General features: G+C 36.7%; 2 protein-coding genes across 2 annotated transcripts in view; both read left to right on the top strand.

Moving 5' to 3' along the window:
- The window catches only part of MUC19 (mucin 19, oligomeric), a 76581-nt gene extending 64700 nt beyond the window's left edge, over positions 1-11881 (top strand). Inside the window, 5 exon segments of the mRNA XM_040233941.1 lie at positions 5309-5407; positions 5670-5744; positions 9151-9243; positions 10750-10815; positions 11799-11881. Of these exon segments, the coding sequence (XP_040089875.1) occupies positions 5309-5407; positions 5670-5744; positions 9151-9243; positions 10750-10815; positions 11799-11881 (416 nt within the window).
- Positions 11882-12304: 423 nt separating this feature from the next.
- The window catches only part of LOC120858073 (apomucin-like), an 81858-nt gene continuing 70529 nt past the window's right edge, over positions 12305-23633 (top strand). Inside the window, 2 exon segments of the mRNA XM_040233942.1 lie at positions 12305-12390; positions 23218-23564. Coding sequence (XP_040089876.1) covers positions 12305-12390; positions 23218-23564 — 433 coding nt within the window.

The raw sequence follows: 23633 nt of genomic DNA on the forward strand, positions 1-23633 counted from the left end.
TAGAAAGAAAGTATGTGTATCAGGATGTTATAGAGAGCCAGCTGAGTGCAGTGGGAAGCAGAAACAGAAAAATAAGAACTAGAATCTCTTCTTGTCTACTTACTAGCTCTATGACCCTAGTTTCAGTCCTTCAAATATACTGAACATTAGTTTCTCATTTTTTTAAGTAGGAAAAATAGAATATCTACATTGTAGGAGGTGAGAGTAGCTTATTGTAACACATAAGTACTCAATAAAGTCAAATTTATTGCTAGTAACAGTTTTATAAAGAACAATCCATTATGTAAATCAACTTAGATTTTAACAGAATAGTAATTTTTAATAATTAATTACAAACATACTGCTTATTCAATTATAACCAATTTCACGAGTTTTTAACTTTTTTCAGAAATAAGATACTTTGCAAAATCTAAACTTTGCAGTACTGAATTTGTTATTAGAGAAAATGTTTTAAATACTCCTTAAGATTATCCTTCAGAAATTTATATTAAGTAAAATTGAATTCATTGAAGGAAAATGGGAAAATAATAATTTGTAAAAAATTTTATAAATTTTATAAAACTTTAAATGGTTCTTATATGTAATAAAAAACTTAGTAGTAGCTGGGAAATTAATTATGTGATTTTATTTCAATTATTAAGTTTATCATGAGAAAAAAATGAAGTTAAAATAATAAAATAAACTATCAAATTGATCATGAGGTAAAAATAAATGGACACAATCACTTTGAAAATTGTTAGGGTGGATTATTACTTTGTAACATACAGAGATATCAATATTTTGGTAAAGGAAGCTCTTTCTATTATCATTTTATGTCTTGGCAACAAAGAATCTGATACACAGTAATTCATAATAGCAAGTACTTTAGAATATATGTTCATTTGCAAGTAATGGAAAAATCTATTGAAATTGTAATAGTTAAGGATGTCAAAATTAATGGGAACATAATTGCTTTATCTATCAGTTTTGGTAATTAAACCATGAATAAAAGTGAATGTGAATTCTCATTTATTTCTGTTAGTAGAATCTTATCCATACTTTTTATTGTTGTATCAAAATTTAGACTTACCTCTTCCCAGGTTATTTTGCGGGGAAGGAGAGCTCTTTACAGTAGTCAAAATGGTATAGACTCCACTCTGAGGCTGCCCTGATAAAATATGGGTCCTTGAGATCCACTCGAGTGTGTTGCCTCCTTAGCCACACCAATTGCTCAGAAAGGCCTGTAAATGTGTTTTCTCATTCAAATGCATAAATATTTGCGATGACTGCTGTGCCATCAGTGGTGTGTCACTGTGTTCCTCTTAGCTCTGTGTTGATCCCTACGTATTCAGATGTAGACATTTTGGAGAGGATTGACTCTTCTCCATGTGATAATGTTGCTTTTAATGAAATGTGATTGCCTTCAGTTTGAATGTGTTCAAATTAAGATTACTGGAATTTCTTAAAGGCTGAAAAACTATACTGGGAAATGGAATTGCCCTATATTCTCTTGAAGTATTGAGGTCTATCCTGCTATTATAGACTGTCACTATAATCCTGACAGTCTGTGGACAATGGCATAACAGTCTTCCTATGTTATTCTTACATCCATATCTCAGCTCACTTTAATTCAAATGTCCAATTGTTGTGTTTGTTAGTGAGAAAAGATATCAAGATTTGAAGAGGTCTGTTGGTGGAGTCTGCTTGATATTGATTTGAAAATTCTTCCCAGCTAAAGCTTAACATTAATTCTGAGAATATTCACATAAACCTTCTCTCAAACTACTTAATATATTTATACTATATCAATTTTTGTGAAGTAATCAGGGGAGATAGGCTGCTTTATTTTTTATTTGACATTTTATTCTATAATTTCTAGTCTAATTTGTAGTATTTCCGTTAATATGGTGAATGGGTAACACAAAACTTATAAACTACTAGAATAATGTATTCTGCACAGAGGTAGCATCACATAAAAAGCTGCATGCATCACATACATATGACTAGGTTCAGAATGACTTAGATTTTAGTCCTAGCTTTGTCATTGACCACTAGTGATCTTGAACAAATCTTTTTCTGAGCTCAATTCTTCATACATAGAATAAGTGTAATACTTTCACTTCACTGACTGATTCATTCATGTATTCTATTGACAAATATTTATCAAGCCCCTGTTATGTATTAGGGACTCATATCAGGAGTCCCTAATAAGAGTTTAATGATGAATTATAATAGATATGATCTGTGCAGTCATGAAACAATACTCCTGTCAGAAAGATGGATGTCAGTCAAGTGATTAAAATCAATGGAAAGGAGCAATAATTTGCAAGAACTATGAAGTGCTTAAAATGGGGGTAGGATAGATGGAGAGGGAATTTGATCAAGTCAGGATGGTCAGGAATTGAAGAAAAGATGAGTTAGTTGAGAAATGACAATGAAGTTCTAATAAGGAGAAGAGAGAGGGAACTGTTTTCCAAGTAAAGGGAATGGCAGATAGAAAGAATGAAAGCATGGCTGGATAAAGCTGCTAAGTCGTTTCAATTGTGTCCGACTCTGTGTGACCCCATAGATGGCAGCCCACCAGGCTCCCCTGTCCCTGGGATTCTCCAGGCAATAATACTGGAGTGGGTTGCCATTTCCTTCTCCAATGCATGAAAGTGAAAAGTGAAAGTGAAGTCGCTCAGTCGTGTCCAACTCCTAGCGACCCCATGGACTGCACCCTACCAGGCTCCTCCGTCCGTGGAATTTTCCAGGCAAGAGTATTAGAGTGGGATTCCATTGCCTTCTCCATGGTTGGCTAAAGAGTGAGGATCAAACAGATTGTGTGAGAATTATTTTCTTCTTTTTTAAGTTATAAACTTTTAGTGTGATATAAACACACATAATAGATTTCCAGGGATTTTTTAAAAAATAGAAATTAAGATTGAAATACTGAAAATAGCTATTTTCAGTATTTATAAAAGCTGGAAATTAATAAAGGCATATATTTAGGCCCATAGACCACATCACAACAAACTTTTTTTTTTTAATTTATTTATTTATTTATTTTTAATTTTTACTTTACAATTCTGTATTGGTTTTGGCATAGATTGACATGAATCCACCACAGGTGTACATGCGTTCCCAAACATGAACCCCCCTCCCCACAACATCTCTCTGGGTCATCCCCGCGCGTCAGCCCCAAGCGTGTCATATCCTGCATCAGACATAGACTGGCATTTCGATTCTTACATGATATTATACATGTTTCAATGCCATTCTCCCAAATCATCACACCCTCTCCCTCTCCCTCTGAGTCCAAAAGTCCGCTATACACATCTGTGTCTTTTTTGCTGTCCTGCATACAGGGTCATCATTGCCATCTTCCTAAATTCCATATATATGTGTTAGTATACTGTATTGGTGCTTTTCTTTCTGGATCACTTCACTCTGTATAATCGGCTCCAGTTTCATCCATCTCATCAGAACTGATTCAAATGTATTCTTTTTAATGGCTGAGTAATACTCCATTGTGTATATGTACCACAGCTTTCTTATCCATTCATCTACTGATGGACATCTAGGTTGTTTCCATGTCCTGGCTATTATAAACAGTGCTGCAGTGAACATTGGGGTACATGTGTCTCTTTCAATTCTGGTTTCCTCTGTGTGTATGCCCAACAGTGGGATTGCTGGGTCATAAGACATTTCTATTTGCAATTTTTTAAGGAATCTCCACACTGTTCTCCATAGTGGCTGTACTAGTTTGCATTCCCACCAACAGTGTAGGAGGGTTCCCTTCTCTCCACACCCTCTCCAGCATTTATTGCTTGCTGATTTTTGGATTGCAGACATTCTGACTGGTGTGAAGTGGTACCTCATTGTGGTTTTGATTTGCGTTTCTCTAATAATGAGTGATGTTGAGCATCTTTTCATGTGTTTGTTAGCCATCCGTATGTCTTCTTTGGAGAAATGTCTATTTAGTTCTTTGGCCCATTTTTTGATTGGGTCGTTTATTTTTCTGGAATTGAGCTGCAGGAGTTGCTTGTATATTTTTAAGAAACTTTTACCACATTTCCTGGCAATGGGAATGAGGATAAAATATACCTCTTCCTACAGGAGTTTACTGGTTACTTCAAGTTTATCTCCATGAACCCACTATATCAAATAATAAAAATAAACCCTAAAATGTATTTTCTTTGAATTTGCCCCAAACTCTTAGTAGAAAAATACTGAAGGTGCTGACAATCAAAAATAGAATGAAATCAAAGAAATCATAAACTGCAAAATCAACCTCTGCTTAGCAGAGAACTAACTTTTCATTGTTGATATATATTTATTCCATTTACACTGTATTTGGTAGACTTCGGCATATGCATATGTGTACAGCATACAAACACCCACACATACACATATACACACTTGCATTGAAAAGAGTGACATTATAATGTCACTATTTTAAACAAGAAATAAAAATGTGTTACTAACTCTCAACACTGAGTATATTGCAAGCCACTAAATATATTGAAAACTAACAAGTGAGCAGTCTTTCTAGTATTTTCCCTTGAGGTCAGAAAAATTCACATCATTTCTCTTTTTCTTATCAGGAACAACTCTGAGTTTCCTCAGTGAAACTTTAACCACAGGTTAGTCTATTAATTCCTGGTTTTATATGTGAAAAAATATCTGACAGTATAAATCATTAGTACCTTTGTGTTTTATATATGTTTGGCTTTTGAAAAAATATTTTTAACAATAGTTTACTGGGCTTTTCCCACTGTCTTTAAACTAAAAAAAAACCCTGAACTTGACTCATTTTTGATGTGTTTATATTAACTGGCTATGATATGGCCTTCAGTTTATTGCTAATATTAATATAGCATATATAACTATTAAGTTATATCAAGATTCAAATAAAAAAATAGGATGAGAGAAAACATGGGGATCTCATGATACATTTTTCTTATTAGGTATTTTAAATATAAAAGTAGCAATTAACTATTTCATGATGATTTTCATCATTGTTACTGTCATCTCTAAGTGACAATGTGATTAGGGCATAAGGTTTTGTTTATTTGAAAGCAATCTTTTGAGATAAAGTGATAAAAACCTGATATGATACAATTTAAGACGCAGATGACATGACTTAGTTAAAAAAATATGGTAAGGACTAAACCAAAATCTTTGTAGGAAGGTAATAATGGAAGGGAAATCTTAGGGTATCTGTGCAGAGTCACTGGGTTCATGATTCTATTTTCTACAGTAGGAATTGATTGAATAGTTAAATCACCCACTGGTATTAAAGGCCGAGTAAACATGAGATGAGAAGTTCCCTTTATGTTTTTCTCAGGTGTTACGAGAACTCCATTTCCCATCACCTCCACAGCTGGAAGTGTGGGCACCACAGGACTAGTGGGCTCCACTTTCACCAGTTCTGGGCGCCTATCAGGTAAATCAAGTTCAGGACAATATATACCAGCATGGCTAAACAACTGGTTTCAGGCAATACTGCTCAGAACAATATTTTACAAAATAAAAGTATCTGACTTATATCAGCTTTGGATGTTTTCTGTATGTAATTAAAATGTAGGCTCTTCAATTTTTGCACAAATTGCAGTCTTATTGTATATCATGTTACAATTATATACACCTTGAGAATTGACAGCATGCAGGTTTTTCGCAAGTCTTTGTTTTATCTTTACCTTTATCAGGGTCAACTGGAGTATCAGTGAGTGCAATCACAGAAACTGAAGATGGAAGCACAGACGACACAGGCTTCAGAGCAGGTGAGACAAAGAAATGAGTCCTTCTTTCCGCAGCAGTCCTTCATTTTGCATCAGGAACAACTGTAATCTGAGTATATTAGATAACAGAGATGTGGCATCAGCAGTAAGTTATCTGAGTGACTTTGAGAAAAACTGAAAAATTAACATTTATATGTTAGCAGAATATTAGTGACATATTTCGATGGCACATTAAAACTTCTGAATGATGCTAAAATATGTAATATGTAATTTAATCCACATCAAAACCATAGTAGTTAGGCGTCTTTTTTCCCATGAGAAAGAAAATAATGAAAGTTCTCAAAACTGGCAGAGGCAGGATTAGAAGCCGAACCCTTAGTCTCCTTTGTCTGTGGCTGCACAATTCTGCAATCTGTGCCTAAAGAGCGAACATCCAAGAGAAGTCAGTGATACACAATTGTCCTTGTGCATCACTGACTAAATTTCAACTATTGTTGGTTTCAGAATAAAATATTATTGATGATTTTGATTAAAAACTAACCAGCTTAAGTTCACTCCATCCCTTATGCAGTCAGTGAATGAGTTTAAGTACCATTTTAATTTCTTCTTTCCATCACATTTGGCTTTGTTTTTGCTCAGTTGTCAAACATTTTCTATCTAGTCTTCATGTTCATCCACCTCACTCACCTTCCTCTAACACAGTGGTACTCAAAGTGCAGTTTACAGACCAACAGCATTCACATCTCCTAGGAACACTTTTGAGACACAAAATTTGGGGACACACTTGCCTAGAATCAGCAGCTCTTAGTGATGAGCCAGGCAAACACTTGATACTTGTCAACGTTGAGAACATTTCCAATCTTCCCAACTTCCTTCCCAATTTACACTTTAGTCAGTGCCATACCAGAATGAACTTACAGAACCTCGGCTGTCATCACATCATTGTCCTACTTAAAATCTTTTAATTTTTCAGATTGCTTTTGGGATAAAGCAAAACAATTATATACCATTAAAAGTTCAGTTCAGTTCAGTTCAGTCGCTCAGTCGTGTCCAACTCTTTGCGACCTCACGAATCGCAGCACACCAGGCCTCCCTGTCCATCACCAACTCCTGGAGTTCAATCAGACTCACGTGCATCGAGTCCGTGATGCCATCCAGCCATCTCATCCTCAGTCATCCCCTTCTCCTCCTGCCCCCAATCCCTCCCAGCATCAGAGTCTTTTCCAGTGAGTCAACTCTTCACATGAGGTGGCCAAAGTACTGGAGCTTCAGCTTTAGCATCATTCCTTCCAAAGAAATCCCAGGGTTGATCTCCTTCAGAATGGACTGGTTGGATCTCCTTGCAGTCCAAGGGACTCTCAAGAGTCTTCTCCAACACCACAGTTCAAAAGCATCAATTCTTCGGGGCTCAGCTTTCTTCACAGTCCAACTCTCACATCCATACATGACCATTGGAAAAACCATAGCCTTGACTAGACGGACCTTAGTTGGCAAAGTAATGTCTCGGCTTTTGAATATACTTTATAGGTTGGTCATAACTTTTCTTCCAAGGAGTAAGCGTCTTAATTTCATGGCTGCAGTCACCATCTGCAGTCATTTTGAAGCTCCAAAAAATAAAGTCTGACCCAGTTTCCACGGTTTCCTCATCTATTTCCCATGAAGTGATGGGACCAGATGCCATGATCTTTGTTTTCTAAATGTTGAGCTTTAAGCCAACTTTTTCACTCTCCTCTTTCACTTTCATCAAGAGGCTTTTTAGTTCCTCTTCACTTTCTGCCATAAGGGTGGTGTCATTTGCATATCTAAGGTTATTGATATTTCTCCCAGCAATCTTGATTCCAGCTTGTGTTTCTTCCAGTCCAGCGTTTCTCATGATGTACTCTGCATATAGGTTAAATAAGTAGGGTGACAATATACAGCCTTGATGTACTCCTTTTCCTATTTGGAACCAGTCTGTTGTCCCATGTCCAGTTCTAACTGTTGCTTCCTGACCTGCATACAGATTTCTCAAGAGGCAGGTTAGGTGGTCTGGTATTCCCATCTCTTTCAGAATTTTCCACAGTTTATTGTGATCCACACAGTCAAAGGCTTCGGCATAGTCAATAAAGCAGAAATAGATGTTTTTCTGGAAAAACAGAGCGTGGTCCACTGGAGAAGGGAATGGCAAGCCACTTCAGTATTCTTGCCTTGAGAACCCCATGAACAGTATGAAAAGGCAAAATGATACAATACCAAAAGAGGAACTCCCCAGGTCATTAAGTGCCCAATATGTTACTGGAGATCAGTGGAGAAATAACTCCAGAAAGAATGAAGGGATGGAGCTGTGGATGTGACTGGTGATAGAAGGAAGATCCGATGCTGTAAAGAGCAATATTGCATATGAACCTGGAATGTCAGGTCCATGAATCAAGGCAAATTGGAAGTGGTCAAACAAGAGATGGCAAGGGTGAATGTCGACATTCTAGGAATCAGCAAACTAAAACGGACTGGAATGGGTGAATTTAACTCAGATGACCATTATATCTACTACTGCGGGCAGGAATCCCTCAGAAGAAATGGAGTAGCCATCATGGTCAACAAAAGAGTCTGAAATGCAGTACTTGGATGCAATCTCAAAAATTACAGAATGATCTCTGTTCCTCTCCAAGGCAAACCATTAAAAGACATTTCTTTAATGTATGCATAGAACTTCTCTTTATGCATTTATTAACTAATCTGTGGCCTGACTTCATTTTTCCTTCATTTGTTTTCCTTTGGCAAATTTCTCAATTTAAAATTTATGTCTTAAATATTTTTTGGAATAAGATATTGCTTACATAAACATAATTTTTTGAAAGATACAAGCTATAACAGCACAAGTTAAGAAATGACTTAATTCCAATTAGATCAGTGAATTGACTTAAATTTTAGGGTGATGACTATTGAGTGTATATTTTCTAGAATTTGAATTGGAATTATGTAGTGATCATGACAAGTCAGTCAGCTATCTCTTTTGGTTATCAGACAGTGAGTACAGCAGTCTTGAGTGTGGTTTCTCAAAGTTTGGTTTGTAAGTGGGTGCAATCCAGAATACTTTGTTACTAGTCCATACCATGAGAAAAACTGAAACAGAATATGTGTATTTAGAAACACAGCAATTTGACACAGCAAGTTTATTTTTGTTGGATAAAAGCTTATGTTTTGTATGGTTTTATTTTTTTTAATTTAATTTATCTACTTTCATGGCACTTTTCCAAAATTTTACAGCAGACTGAAAAATTTACAGAAGTTATCTTTTACCACAGATCTTCTGGGAAGCACAGGGTGGAATATGAACTTAGGTATAGTTTGCCTGGTGACCATGTCTGTGGAATGACTAGTAATACAAATTGCCTCAGAGGACTTTTATAGGGTTAAATGAGTTGATTTATGTCTAGAGTATTTTTTAAATCGCTATTTTTTTTATCAGGAGGAACAGGAGGTCCTACTGCACCAATAAGAGGTGAGGAAGAAGGCACACCTGGGCAACCAAGCACAGGAGCAACAAGCCCAGGAGAATCAGGCAAGTCAGGATGTGAACCTTAGCCTCTGCTACATAGTACTGAACACATTACAGATTGAACAAAAGATTAAACTCTACATGGCATCATTGACTCAATGGACATGAGTTCAAACTCTGGGAGATAGTGAAGGAGAGGGAGGCCAGGTGGGCTGCAGTCCATGGGATGATGAAGAGTCAGACACGACTGAGTGACTTCACTTTCACTTTTCACTTACATGCATTGGAGAAGGAAATGGCAACCCACTCCAGTGTTCTTGCCTGGAGAATCCCAGGGACAGGGGAGCCTAGTGGGCTGCCGTCTGTGGGGCCGCACAGAGTCGGACACGACTGAAGCAACTTAGCAGCAGCAGCAGCAGCCATAGAAATCATAGGAATCATTTGAAGATTTATTTTTTATGATAAACTTTGATTTTGTCATGTTAGAGAGGAGTGATATGTAGAGTTCTGCAACAGTGGAAGTAATGCTTCTTCCTTGTTGTGTCTGGGACCCCAGGGACCACACCTGGGAGCAAGAGCACAAATGCAGACTCACCTGTCCCAGACACAACCCCTGGAAGCCAACCAGGTGTGGAAATGGGCAACATTGACAGTCATCTGAGCATCTTCTTACTGACCTTAAGGAAGTCACCAGCACTTCTGAGTTATTCCTTACTAGTAAATGCACATATTCATGACCTTGTTATTTCTACATTTATGGGATTAATGCCAGTGATTCTCTAATATCAATTCAGAGGTGATCTATAGCAAAGCATGTTGTATTTCAAATTCTAAGACTCCTGCCTTAGAACTTCTAAGGCTGTGAATGTGAAGTTGGGTTAAGGTCATGGTTTGCAATCTTGGCTACACATTAAAATTGACTAGAAATATTTTTGAAAATACATACTGAAGAGACTTTTACAGAGTAATTAAATCAGAACTCTGAGAGGAAGTGCCCAGGCATGAGTGATTTTTTAAAAATAAGAAGGAGGGGACATATGTACACCTATGGCTGATTCATGTTGACGTTTGGCAGAAACCAACACAATTCTGTAAAGCAATTATCCTTCAATTAAGAAATAAATAATTTTTTTAAAAAAGGCTTTGCAGTTTGTTCAAATGTCTGATATGGGCTGAGACTCTCTGGGCTAGTCTATCTGTATATTTAACAAGCAACTCAGGTGGTTCTTATGATCAATTTTTGGAAAGAGTGAACTGGAAATGTATAAGTGTGACAGGTATTTTCAAAAAATATTTCTTAAATTTATTTGGCTGCACCCAGTTTTAGATGTGAGCTATTTAGTTGTAGCATGCAGAATCTTTTAGTTGTGACATGTGAAATCTTAGTTGCACATGTAGGATCTAGTTCCCCAACCGGGGATTGAATCCAGGGCCCCTGTACTGAGACCATGGAGTCTTAGCCAATGGACCACCAGGGAAGTCCCAGTATTTTGAAAGCAATTAAACTCTGTTCTGTTTAACTGAAGACATTTATACATATAATTTGATATATATTGTTTATTTTGAAAGAGACTACCAGATCATCAGCTGGTCAAACAACTGGAGAACCAAGCAGTGAAGTGACAGCATCTGAAGGTAAGTTAGGTGAGTAGAGGATGTCATTGAGACCATGACTTTTCTCAAAAAGGACATTCTTATTTTTCAGAAGACTACAGAGTTTGCTTACTATTACTTATTAATATACCATCCAACCAAAGATGGAGAATGACATAAGCGTGAATAATGTTTTTCATGAAGAAGGTTTTTTTCCTGGTTTCTCCAAGTCTTCTCTTCAAACGTGTTACAGTACAGGATTGTCACATTAATATATGCATGGGTGCTAAGTTGCTCCAGTTGTGTCTGATGCTGTGCAATGCTATGGACTATAGCTTGCCAGGCTTCTCTGCCCATGGGAATCTCCAGGCAAGAATACTGGAATGGGTTGCCATGACCTCGTCCAGGGAATCTTCCCAACCTAGGGATCAAATTCGCATCTCTTAAGTCTCCTGCATTGGCAGGCAAGTTCTTACCACTAAAGCCACCTGGGAAGCACAATAATATATATATATACTCCCAATTCTGTTTATCAGGTGTAACAGTAGAATTTGTTGGAACTACCACTTGAACTGGCAGTGGCATCACAGCTAAACCATCTTTCTCTGGTTCCAGCCCAGCTGGTAGTTCAGAGGCAAGGTGCAGGACACTTGGACTCTTTGGTGGTGCTCCATCAAGAGCTTAGCCTAGACTCTTAGCTGATTCTTTCCTCAGAAAGGATTTATGTGAGTTGAGTAATGGCTTTGGCTTTAAAGGTTATAATTTTAGGACAAATGAATGGGTAGTTAGAACATTTTCATCACAACCGTTTATGTAGGGTAGAGTTGACAGATAAAATACAAGATGCCATTCAAATTTGAATTTCACATAAATAAGAAAAATTTTTGGTGTAAGTATGCTCCATGCAATAATTTGGATGTGACTGTTCTTTATCTGGAATTCAAGTGCAACTGGGAGTCTTGTACTTTGATATCCTTAATCTAGCAACCGCAGTGTCCAATGAGAACATCATTCTTTTCAATTAGGAGCAACTGGAGGTGAAAATGCTGCCACCACCGGAGCAGTTCGTGGTAACACTTCTGGAGCAACAGGTACTGAAAGAACATAATCAGAATAAAACCAGACAATATAAATGTGATTTCTTTACTTAAAATTTGGTCAGATACAAGTTTTCCGGGGAAATTTAATTACTATTATTTGTGTGGTCTCAAAACTGAAGGAGATCAGAAATAAATTGAGCTATTTATTTGTGTGTGTCCACATCATACTGGGTGCCCTAAAGAACCAAGAAGGGAATAGAGTAAGATATTTATTCTCTTAGAACTTACTTTTGAGCTGGAGAAATGGATATTTATATATACACAAAGGCAAAATCATGCATGATAGAAGATAATCTAAATCAAGGAAATGTTCAATGACAAGTGTTGTAGTGGGAACTCAAGAAGACCTAGTAAGAGAGATGATTAGTTGGGGCTGAAGACAGCAGAATTATTCTATTTTGAAAAGAATATAATATTATGATCAGTACACTATGACTGTGTTGACTGAGAAAAAGACACACAACCTAAAAGTTGTGAGTTATGTTTTATTTGGGGACCTTATTGAGGACTATAACCTGTAAGACAGCCTCTCATAAAACTCTGAGAAACTCTTCAAAAGAGTTAAAGAAGCTAGTATACATAGGAGTTTTTGCTGAAAAAAATACATGTAATACATCAAAAGATTACTGCTGATCATAAAAAAAAGCCAGACATCTTAAGTAATGATTTTAGTACTTTTCTATGTATGGGAAAATGCAAGAGTCTAGCCTCATTGAAATAATCCCTTAGGTCATACCTCTTTTTATCCAGGGCCACTGTCCTGTTTCTCTTCATCTTGAATTGCCCACAGGGTGCCCTGCCCGTGGGAGAGGCTGCTGTGGCTGATGGCATGATGGCAAGCAACATTCTTTGTTTACTGAGATGGCAGGAAACATTCTTTACCTATATCTATATACTTTAATGAGCAAAGACTCAAAACATAAGTAAGCAGAATGAAATTTTAAGGATATTTTCAATTTCAGGGAAATAAATAGAAATCATAATTTAGGTGTTGAAGAAACAGAATTGAAAACAAAATCTTTTCCCAACCCAGAGACTCTCTCCACAAAGGTAGAGGAGAAAGAAAACAATTTTATTATTGAATAAGCATTAAACCAGAATGTAATACAACTTATAGTCAATTTACTAAAGGTTTTTAAAGATAGAAAGCAATCTCACCAAGCTGATACAATATGTTACATTCCTGTTCTCCAGAAAAATAACTAGTTCTTAAGTAAAAATAAGCAAACTTGACAGCACCATTTTTTACACATAGTTCTTCCTAAATTCACCTGGCAGGTAGGTGACCACCTGGTTAATTAATAATTGGTTTTAAAAAATGGAAAAATAAACTTTTATTTTGATGATAGTAGGAAATTTTGTATCTAGAGGGGAAAGGAGCACTGTTTCCTGAAATGTTTACTTTTCAAAGAGATCGCACAGTCATTGAGAAAGACATTTCTGGGTCATTAAGCTGACTAGAGGCTTATTTAGTTTTTTAAAAGATTTACATGCATTTCAAAGACACTGGAAAGAACTTACCTTTACAGATATTCTAAAGTAAAGTAAAGTAAGAAAAGAAAAGGGGAAGTCTCCTCCCTTATTTTCAGTAAAGAGAATTAAGCCTAATATTCAAAATTTTTATTTTTGCTTACACAGGCCATCCTCATAAAAGGATCAATTTTAATTAACTAGCTTTTCTCTCCCATTATAAAATTAAGCCATGCCAAGGGTATTGCCTGGAGCAACCTTCAGAGCTGTAAGTGGTAATTCCTCTGAAGAACCAGGCACTAGAGCCACAAGTCATGGGAAGTCAGGCAAATCAGGACCTGATGTTTTCAGCAGTTCACAACACCTCCCTCATCAGTGTGTAAAATGGACTAAGAACCTACTCCTTAATTTGCTTTGATGCTCTTAGAATTGAGTAGCATTTAAACTCAAAGAACATATGAAAACAATTTAAAGAGGAAAATAGTGGCTGTATATATTAGAATCTACACATACCTCCAGCCACCAACCAGAAATATCAAGAGTCCACATCTAGAATGTATAGAGGGAATAGACAAGACTGAAATCTCAAGACTGGGAAAGATGGCTTTATGACTCATAGAGGAACCAAGATTCAGATCAGGTCATCAGAAGAAAGGGAAGTATAGAGCGGCTTTTAATAATGGTAGAATATAAATAGCATCAACTAGGATTCAGCTCCAGAAGGAAAGGTCCTCACCTTGATTAGAGAATACTGAGAGCTCTGGACCTGGCAAGTCAGAGCATTTGTGAATGTCGGGTTGAAAGAAAAGAGTGGAGAGTTCACAGAATGAGTACTGGCAGTCTTGGGAAGGCATTCAACTGTTTGTAAAGGAGGAGGCATATTGGAAGGCTAAGGAATCCTGGGAACCTTAATGTTAGAAAAAAAAGAAAGAAGTACTTAAATCTCAGGGTCTCTAAAAAACAGGATAATAATTAAAAATTAGAAGACAAAGGAAAGACTCCACTTACAAAAGAATCTTCCCTTCAGTGTAACAAGAGGAAGCCCTTGACCTGAGAAATCTGATGAGCCTCACAAAAGCCTCTTTGCCCTCAAAGCTTAGGATCTCCTGCAATTGCTGTTTTAGAAAAATACAATGCAAAAAAAAAAAAAAAAAGAGAGAGAGAGAGAGAAAAATTAAATTCCAATATCTATATAAAACTATTCTTTCCTATACATTTTCAGAAATGTTTAGCAATAGCAAGAAAATTCTAAAAACTTAGTCATAAAGCAGAGGAATACTAAAATGTTATTGAAACACAGCCTTGCAAGCTTCTCAAAAGCCTACACTTGACAGGCAAGCGTGGGTAGAAAGGAAAGTTTGCTTTAATCAGAAGGCCTGCAATCTGGGAAGAAGATGGACTCATGTCTCAGAACCAACTCCAAAGGTTCTACTCAGCCATGAGTTTTTAACAGGAAAAGGCAGAAACAATCTCAGTGAATTACTGAGGCAAAATGTTAGGCTCTGCATCACGTCCACTGTGTCCAGGCTGACTAACTCCTCATGATCTTTCTTTAGATGTTCTCTTGGGTTACACGGTCTGCCTGAAGAATTGCCAAGGGGGAAGTTTAGGGTAGAGAGATAATCACTCTTTAACTGCTTAATTCTTCATTTTCCTTCTTTCAATCTAGGGAAAGAAGTAGCAGGTTAGGCGAGGTATTGTGTGCACTTAGTAGAGCTTAATTAGGAGTCAGGTTAAATGTTGCTTAGTGATCTCATTTCTACAAGGTTTGAGGGAAACAGAAATGAGCAACAGGAAGGGGACAAAGTTGTTGCTTACAAATCCCCACCGTCAGAAATCATTCTATTTTAATGGGATTAAGGGTGAAGGTACATATTCTGTAACTTCTTCATGTTGACATATGGCACCATATTCTTAAAGTGGAAGATGCTGACATGGATCTGTAACATCTCTTTGCTGATCATTTTAGATGCCTGCTTATATATGCAAGCAGAGCAAAACATAATTTTTTGATGCTCACAAAGATATAGATTATTATGTGCAATAACTCTAATCCCATTTTCTTGAGGCCAGTACTTGGAACTGTGCTAGCCATAGATGGAGATTATGTCATGGCTGCAGTCTGGTCATCATGAAGTTAGCTTTTCCCCTCTGGTGGCAGTTATAGTTATCTCCAGAACAGCTCAGAAATGTACAGCAGACACTGAAAGATTCTGTGACTATTTTCCTAATCATTAACTGCTTGAACGTGCTCTTTTGTGATTCTGGGAGGGCTGGGAGATTTCAGCTTTCCTACAAACAAAAGACAGGGGATGTGCAGGGACTTTTGTACTTGAGGGGGTCCTTTGGGTTCTGCTTGATTTCAAAAACATAACATTAATACAATTTAAAATTTAAAAAAAACTGAAGATATAAAGAAACATCACAATTAGAAATTAAGAAAACTCAGGCTAAAAATAGATAAATAGTAGTAAGATGTTAAATTGAAACTAAAGATATTGAAAAAAAAAAGAAAGAAAAATTATTTCAAAAGCAAAGGCCAAATAACAAGGTACCTAACAGAGAATAAGTAAGACTGAAAATATGGCAAAGGGATTAGAGGGTAGAATTGGAAAAATCACCTCCCTAAAAAATTGCAGGAAAAAGTAAAGAAGATTGAAGTAGGAAACAGACAAATAACAAATAATAATAGACAAATAATTACAGGAAATAGACAAAATAACTCATATATATATATAATTACAGTTTCTAGAGAAGAAAAAGCAATGAAATCAAACTAATACTTAGAATTATAAATCGGATCATGTTTCCTGTAATTAAAAAAATTCAAATCTACATGTTGAAATGATTACCTTATACCTGGAAGAATCAGTTCTGTGCCTTTAGAAAAATGTTACACTTGGAAGAAAAAGAATTTTTATAGATGTTGAAGAAAAAGACAGCTATTAAAAAGTAAAGAAAATTAGATTAGCATTAGACTTAAGAGTAGAGTGGCATTTAGATACACAAAAAAAGAGAATGTGGGCCATGGGTTTCATAGCCAGTTAAATGTAATTCAAGTATTAAAGCTATAGGAATATAAAAACATACAGGGAATTATGTAGCCATGAGCCCTTCATAATAAAATTACTGGAGGAGTGTTAAGCAGCATAAAGATGCTTTGAAGACAAACTAAAAGATTTTAGCAGTATGTTTAACTGTAACACTAACAGTATAACAAAAGTTGAAAGAAAGGTGGAAGAAAAATGTTACATATTTGACCAAATAAAAATGTCCAAGTAAAGTATAAATGACCAAGAAAAAATAAGCATTAATAAAGAAAATAGTATTTACTTAAATTGGAAAGTACAGAAGAGAAAGAGAAGGAGAGAATAAATTATGTTAATTTTATTGGTGCTCACAGGGAATAATCAATAGGCATTATCTGAAAGAAAATTCAGAGGATGCTAATGGGATTACATAAAAATAGCAGTATAAAATATAACATTTCTGACTATCAAAAGAGAAATAAAAAAGCAAAAAGAAAGAGCAACTAAAGAGTTTACATAGCAAAAACAAATGGCTGAAATTAGAATCCAAAAGCATATTAAAATAATATTTAATAATATTTTATGCTAATTTTTAATGAAAGCATTTCAAAATTACAAAATCCTAAAATTGTACTTCATACTAATAGCTCTAAAAGAAATAAAAGCAGCTATTTTTCTACATAGAGGCTAAAAAAGGTATTTTCTAAATATTCAATAGCCATTTCTGATGTGAAAAAATCCAGAAATAAATAACTTTCCCAAGCAGTGTCCACATACTCCTAGAATCAATATCATGTAATTGAGTGAATGAATCATTTAACCTCTATTACTTTAGACTTCCCTGGTGGCTCAGATGGTAAAGCATCTGCCTACAATGTGTGAGACCAGGGTTCAATCCCTGGGTCGGGAAGATCCTCTGGAGAAGGAAATGACAACCCACTCCAGTACTCTTGTCTGGAAAATCCCATGGTTGGAGGAGCATGGTAGGCTACAGTCCATGGGGTCGCAAAGAGTAAGACAAGACTAAGCCACTTCACTTTCACTTTCTATTACTTTAGTTTTCTTATCTGTAAAAACTGAGCAATGTAATCTATTGAGTGGGATTGTGATGAGGATCAAAATGAAATAATGAATAAATGTATGCCAAAGCATATTTTTTGAAAAGTAAAAAAGGTAAAAATTATTAATAATATGGAAAAGTAGGCCCTTCTGTAATCTACTTAAATTGGAATTGGTTATCTCACTGTTGTTGTTCAGTCATTCAGTTGTGTCTGACCTTTGTGATCCCATGGACTGGGGCTTCTCTATCTTCAACTGCAAAGAATATAATCAATCTGATTACGGTATTGACTGTGTGGTGATGTCCATGTCTAGAGTTGTCTCTTGTGTTGTTGGAAAAGTGTGTTTGCTGTGACCAGTGCATTCTCTGGGCAAAGCTCTGTTAGTCTTTGCTCTGCTTCATTTTGTACTCTGAGGCCAAACTTGCCTGTTACTCCAGTTATCTCTTGACATCCTACTTTTGCATTCCAGTCTTTTTCTTGGGGATGGTCTTGATCACTGCCTCCTGTACAATGTCATTAACCTCTGTTCACAGTTCTTCAGACAATCTGTCTATCAGATCTAATCTCTTGAATCTATTTGTTACTTCTACTGTATAATCATAAGGGATATATGATTTATGCCATACCTGAATGGTCTAGTGGTTTTCCCTACTTTCTTCAACTTAAGTCTGAATTTGGCAATAAGGAATTCATGGTCTGAGCCACAGTCAGATCCTGGTCTTGTTTTTGCTGACTGTATAGAGCTTTTCCATCTTTGGCTCAAAGAATAGAATCAATCTGATTTTGGTATGGACCATCTGGTGAAGTCCATTTGTAGAGTAGTCTCTTCTGTTGGAACAGAGTGTTTGCTATCACCAGTACTTTCTCTTGGCAAACCTCGGTTACCCTTTGCCCTGCTTCATTTTGTACTCTAAGGCCAAACTTGCCTGTTACTCCAGGTGTCTCTTCACTTCTTACTTTTGCTTTTCAGTCCCCTATGATGTGTGAAGGACATCTTTTTTTGGTGTTAGTTCTAGAAGGTCTTGTAGGTCTTCATAGAACCATTTACCTTCAGCTTCTTCGACATTGCTGTTTGGGACATAGACTGGAAATGATAAGAGATCATTCTGTTGTTTTTGAGATTGCACCCAAGTATGGGCATTTTGGACTCTTTTGTTGACCATGAGGGGTACTCTATTTCTTCTAAGTGATTCTTGCCCACAGTGGTAGATATAATGGTCATCTGAATTAAATTTGTCCATTCTAGTACATTTTAGTCCACTGATTCCTAAAATGTTGATATTAACTCTTGCCTTCTCCTATTTGACCACTTCTAATTTACCTTGATTCATGGACCTAACATTCTAGGTTTCTATGAAATATTGTTCTTTACAGCATTGGACTTTACTTTCACCACTAGACACCCCCCACCCCCCCCAGCTAGGCATTGTTTACACTTTGGCTCAGCCTCTTCGTTCCTTCTGGAGCTATTTCTCCACTCTTCTCCAGTAGCATTTTGGGCACCTACCCACCTGGGGAGTTCATCTTTCAGTGTCATATCCTTTTGCCTTTTCATACTATTCATGGGGTTCTCAGGGCAAGAATACTGAAGTAGCTTGCCATTCCTTCCTTGAAAGTGAAAGTGAAGTCGCTCAGTCGTGTCTGACTCTTTGCGACCCCATGGATTGTAGTGTACCATGCTCCTCCGTCCATTGGATTTTCCAGGCAAGAGTACTGGAATGGGTTGTCATTAGTGGACCATATTTTGTCAGAACTCTCCACCATGAACCATCTTGGGTGGCTCTACATGGCATGGCTCATAGTTTCATTGAGTTAGACAAAGCTGTGATCCATTTGATCAATTTGGTTAGTTTTCTGTGATTGTGGTTTTCATTTTGTCTTCCCATTGATGAATGAGGATAAGAGGCTTGTGGAAGCTTCCTAATGGGAGGGACTGGCTCTAGGGAAAACTGGGTCTTGCTCTGGTGGGTGGGGCCATGCTCAGAAATCTTTAATCCAATTTTCTGGTGATGGGTGTGGTTGTGTTCCCTCCCTGTAGTTTGACCTAAGGCCAAACTATGGTAGGAGTTATGGTGACCTCCTTCAAAAGGACATAGCCAGCACACTGTGGCTCCCAAGACTGCTGTATTCAGTGTCCCTGACCCCACAGCTGGTCGCTGTTGACCCACGCCTCTATTGGAGGCTCTTGGACACTCACAGGCAAGTCTGGCTCTGTCTCTTGTGTGGTTACTTATAGTACTGTGGGGTTACCTCATAGATTAAGAAATTCTGTGAATGAGAGTTTTCCATTATTTTTCCCTAATAAGGATTACGCCTGGAAGTCAGGTGATGCAACTAGTGTCACAGAGTATGACAGTGATCTGACAGTTCAGGTGTCTTCATTACTAAACAAGATAAAAGTGAAAATGAAAGTCTAACCTGCTCAGCCAGGTTAGACTCTTTGGGGACCCATGGACTCTGTAGGCCACCAGGCTGTTCTCTCCAGGCAAGACTACTGGAGGGGTAGCCATTCCTCCCTCTAGGGGTTCTAACCCAGGTCTCTCTCATTGCAGGCAGATTCTTTGCTGTCTGAGCCACCAGGGAAGCCCAAGCAAGATTAATGTGGCACTTAAAATCTGATATTCTTTTATGGTCAATTTTGAAATCACTGAAATGTTATTTAATACAACCATAGTGGATTTACTTTAAAAAGTAACTGTAATTATCTTCTATTTGGTCCTTAAATGTTATTTTTGAGTTTCAGATAGGATGTGTTTCCCATCCAGTTAGTTATGTTTCTTTATCTAAGGTCTGCATTGCACTACACAAAGTCAATTCCACAACAAGCAAAAATAAATATAAATGGAAAGTACCAAATAATTACAAAACAGTGTTAGTTACTTTTGATAAAATTAGAAACTATTGTAGTTTAAAATATTAATATTTTCATAATTTTTAAATTGAAAAGTGGTATAGAACCTTGATGAACAGCTTTCTGAGAATAATTTCTGAGAATTATAAATAACATGTCCTTCTACATTGTCTTAAAATCAGGAAATAATTTGTTCCCTAAAATCTCTACACACTTGTTTAAAAATATCTTATTTTCTAGAATTTGCAAATAAGAAATGACAATACCTCATTTGCTCAAAGCTCAACCCATACCTAATGTTTGTGCCTCATAATACTTAACATGTTTCAAAGAACTAAAGATAGAGACTAAAAACAAATAAGATTAGTGGCTATTTCTAATGAAATAAGAAAATGTGTTTGAAAAATATAATTGGTAGAATAAAATAATATTGTTTTTATATCTTGATTTTTACCCAATATATTGAATACAATTTAGTGGATAAAAAAAATAAGGCAATCATTAACCATTGTACAAGATCATTTATGAGTCATCTTAATCTTTGTTTTAACAAAAATAAAAAATGATAACCATAAAAAATACACTGGAAGTGTAATATGGGCAAAATATTATCACATACACTTACCTATTTGAATCATAAAACTACCTTGAGCAACTGATAATATATTAGTAATTATTTATATTTTATTTATGAAAAAAATCAATGTGTTTACTTCAGTCACAGGATGAGTATGTTGTGAAGCCAAAACAGGGCCTAGACTATTGATTCTTCATCCAATTATTCACCATTACTACATAGGCAGCCAACATGATAAATTTCTGTTGAAAGTAAAGAAAGATCCTGTCACCTTGCCTGTTCTTGTTTTCAGCTGTGTTCCCAGTAACTAGCTGAATGCATAGCTTGATAAATATCTGGTGGATATCTGGTAAATAAATAAAAATTCTCAGTCTGATAAAGGATCAAGAAGCTTTATTCTTATAAATGAGTTAAAAATAACAGACTGTGTGAAAGAGTCTTCCAGAAGAATTGGAGATGTAGGAGGGAGTAGGCTTTGTTGTTGTTTTTAGCACTTCCACCTCTATCACGAATAGTGAAGTTTTGCTGGAAACATGCCCATACACACACACCCCCACACACCCACACACACACCACTATGTATTAATAGATACAAGTCTCTGCAAATCCAAGGCTTCTGTCCTCATCTGATCCATTAGTAGAATTTTTCACATAAAAATTTGGAGCATTTTGAGTTATGTTAGTGTGTTGCAGAATTAATTCCATTAAGTTAGGGCTAGGAGGAAGTAGAAATTTTGTAAAACAGTTATATAATTATGACTGATTTGACTTGTCATATGGTAGAAACCAACACACACATTGTAAAGCAATTTCCTCCAACTGAAAAAATTATTATTAAAAAAAAATGAAATCATTGAATGTGAATTCCAGAGGACAGGATAAAAATAATTATGATAGAGAACGGGCTTTGGAGGAGGTAAGAGTTTAGAATAATAGTGACAAAGTCCAACATGACTTTAGAATGCCACAGATGATAGAGGAAACCAAAATGTAGGCTTACTCAGTGTCACAGAGTGAGAGGATATGAGGTATGGTGAAATTAATTGCTTCAAGACCTTAAGGTGCTTAGTTGCTCAGTTGTGCCCAACTTTTTGTGATCCCTGGTGGACTATGGAATTCTCCAGGCAAGGATATTGGAGAATGGGTAGCCATTTCCTTTTCCAGGGGATCTTCCTGATCTAAGCATAGAATCCAGGTCTCCCACATTACAGATGGATTCTTTACCATCTGAGCCACCAAGGTGGCCACCTCAAGACCTCAAACAGAATGCTAACTCAGGGTCACATGAATAATAATAAACTGAAGGTTTCAGAGGCAATAACAGTGTTAGCTGGTAGATAGCAAACTAGTCTGTAGAAAAATGCAGAGGCATAACTTGGTGGGTGGGAAGTTCCCTTAAATTAAGCTCAAAAAGAAGCTTCTGGTAGTTGGGACACAGGCCTTTTGGTTGTGATTGTGTAATCCATAGGAAGTTAAGTATAGGAAACATTTGAAGATATTTTACATGTAGATTTCCAAACGTATATCCCCAGTCTTGGCTTCTCTGGAACTCTAGATTCATACTGAATTGATAACTTGACATTTTCATTTTTATGTCTAATAGATAACTCAGATTTAGTATGTGCTAGACAGAATTCTTGTATTTCTTTCATACCCACACATGTTCAATCTTTCCCATATCAAAAAGCAATACCATTACCGACTCAGTTTAATCAGTAAAAATCTTAAAGTTATTCTGATGGCAGTGTCTTTCAATTTTGCACTTCCCAAATAAAGCAAGACCTCTTAATGATATTTTGAAAATATATGCTGAATTCATCCACTATTCTCAATTTCCTTTATCACCTCTCTAGCCCTAGGCATTTATATATCATCTGAATTACTGAAATCACATCATGCTGGTCTACCAATTTCTATTGTACAAATTACCTTATACTCTCTACAGAGGAGCAAGAAGGATTTTAAATATATATGAATATATCATTTCCTGGCATAACATTATATCTCATTGCATTTAGAAAAATGTAAGCTTCCTGCATTGATTTACAATAATCTGCACAAACATATAATCACGTTCTAATATACACCACTTAACTTCTCATAATAAATATACATTTATCCAGTTCTACTTCTATAGCATAAAAGCACATGTTTCTCTTTTGCCTTGTTTGATCCCACAACTGGAAAGATATTTCCCTAGAGAATGAGAGAGTTCTGTGCTTCTTGTCACATCTCAAAATTAATACGATCTTTACAGACAGGATTTGCTAGCCAGGAAGTCTAAAATAACACCCTAATGGTAGATATCACCTCATTCATTTTAAGTTTTGATACATTTCCCCGGATGATGGTTCAGATGTCCTTGTTATGCAGGAATTGGTTTAGGTTCAGAAACACCTGTCCAGGTTTCTGGAGCAACAGGGACTGAGGCCTTCAGATCCGGAACCAGCGTGCCTCTATCGGGAGCAGCAGTGAGCCCTGGATCATCACCAGGAAGGTCAGGAGCACCTGCAGTGTCTAGTGAAGCTTCTCAGCCCACTGTCGCCTTATCTGGAGTAACAGAGACTACGGCTGGACAATCCAGCACCCGTTTCTCCTCCGCTGGAATAGCAGCGACACCGGGATCAACCACAGCAAGGTCAGCAGTGGCTGGGACACCGGGGGTAGCTTCCCAGCCAACTGCCAGGTTATCTGCAGCTGCACGTGTGCCTTCAGCTGAAACATCAGGAAGCAGGTCATCAGTAGCCGGAGGGTCAGAAGCCACGCAACAGC

Source organism: Oryx dammah, unplaced genomic scaffold (assembly GCF_014754425.2).
Source record: "Oryx dammah isolate SB20612 unplaced genomic scaffold, SCBI_Odam_1.1 HiC_scaffold_29, whole genome shotgun sequence".
NCBI classification, from domain to species: domain Eukaryota; kingdom Metazoa; phylum Chordata; class Mammalia; order Artiodactyla; family Bovidae; genus Oryx; species Oryx dammah.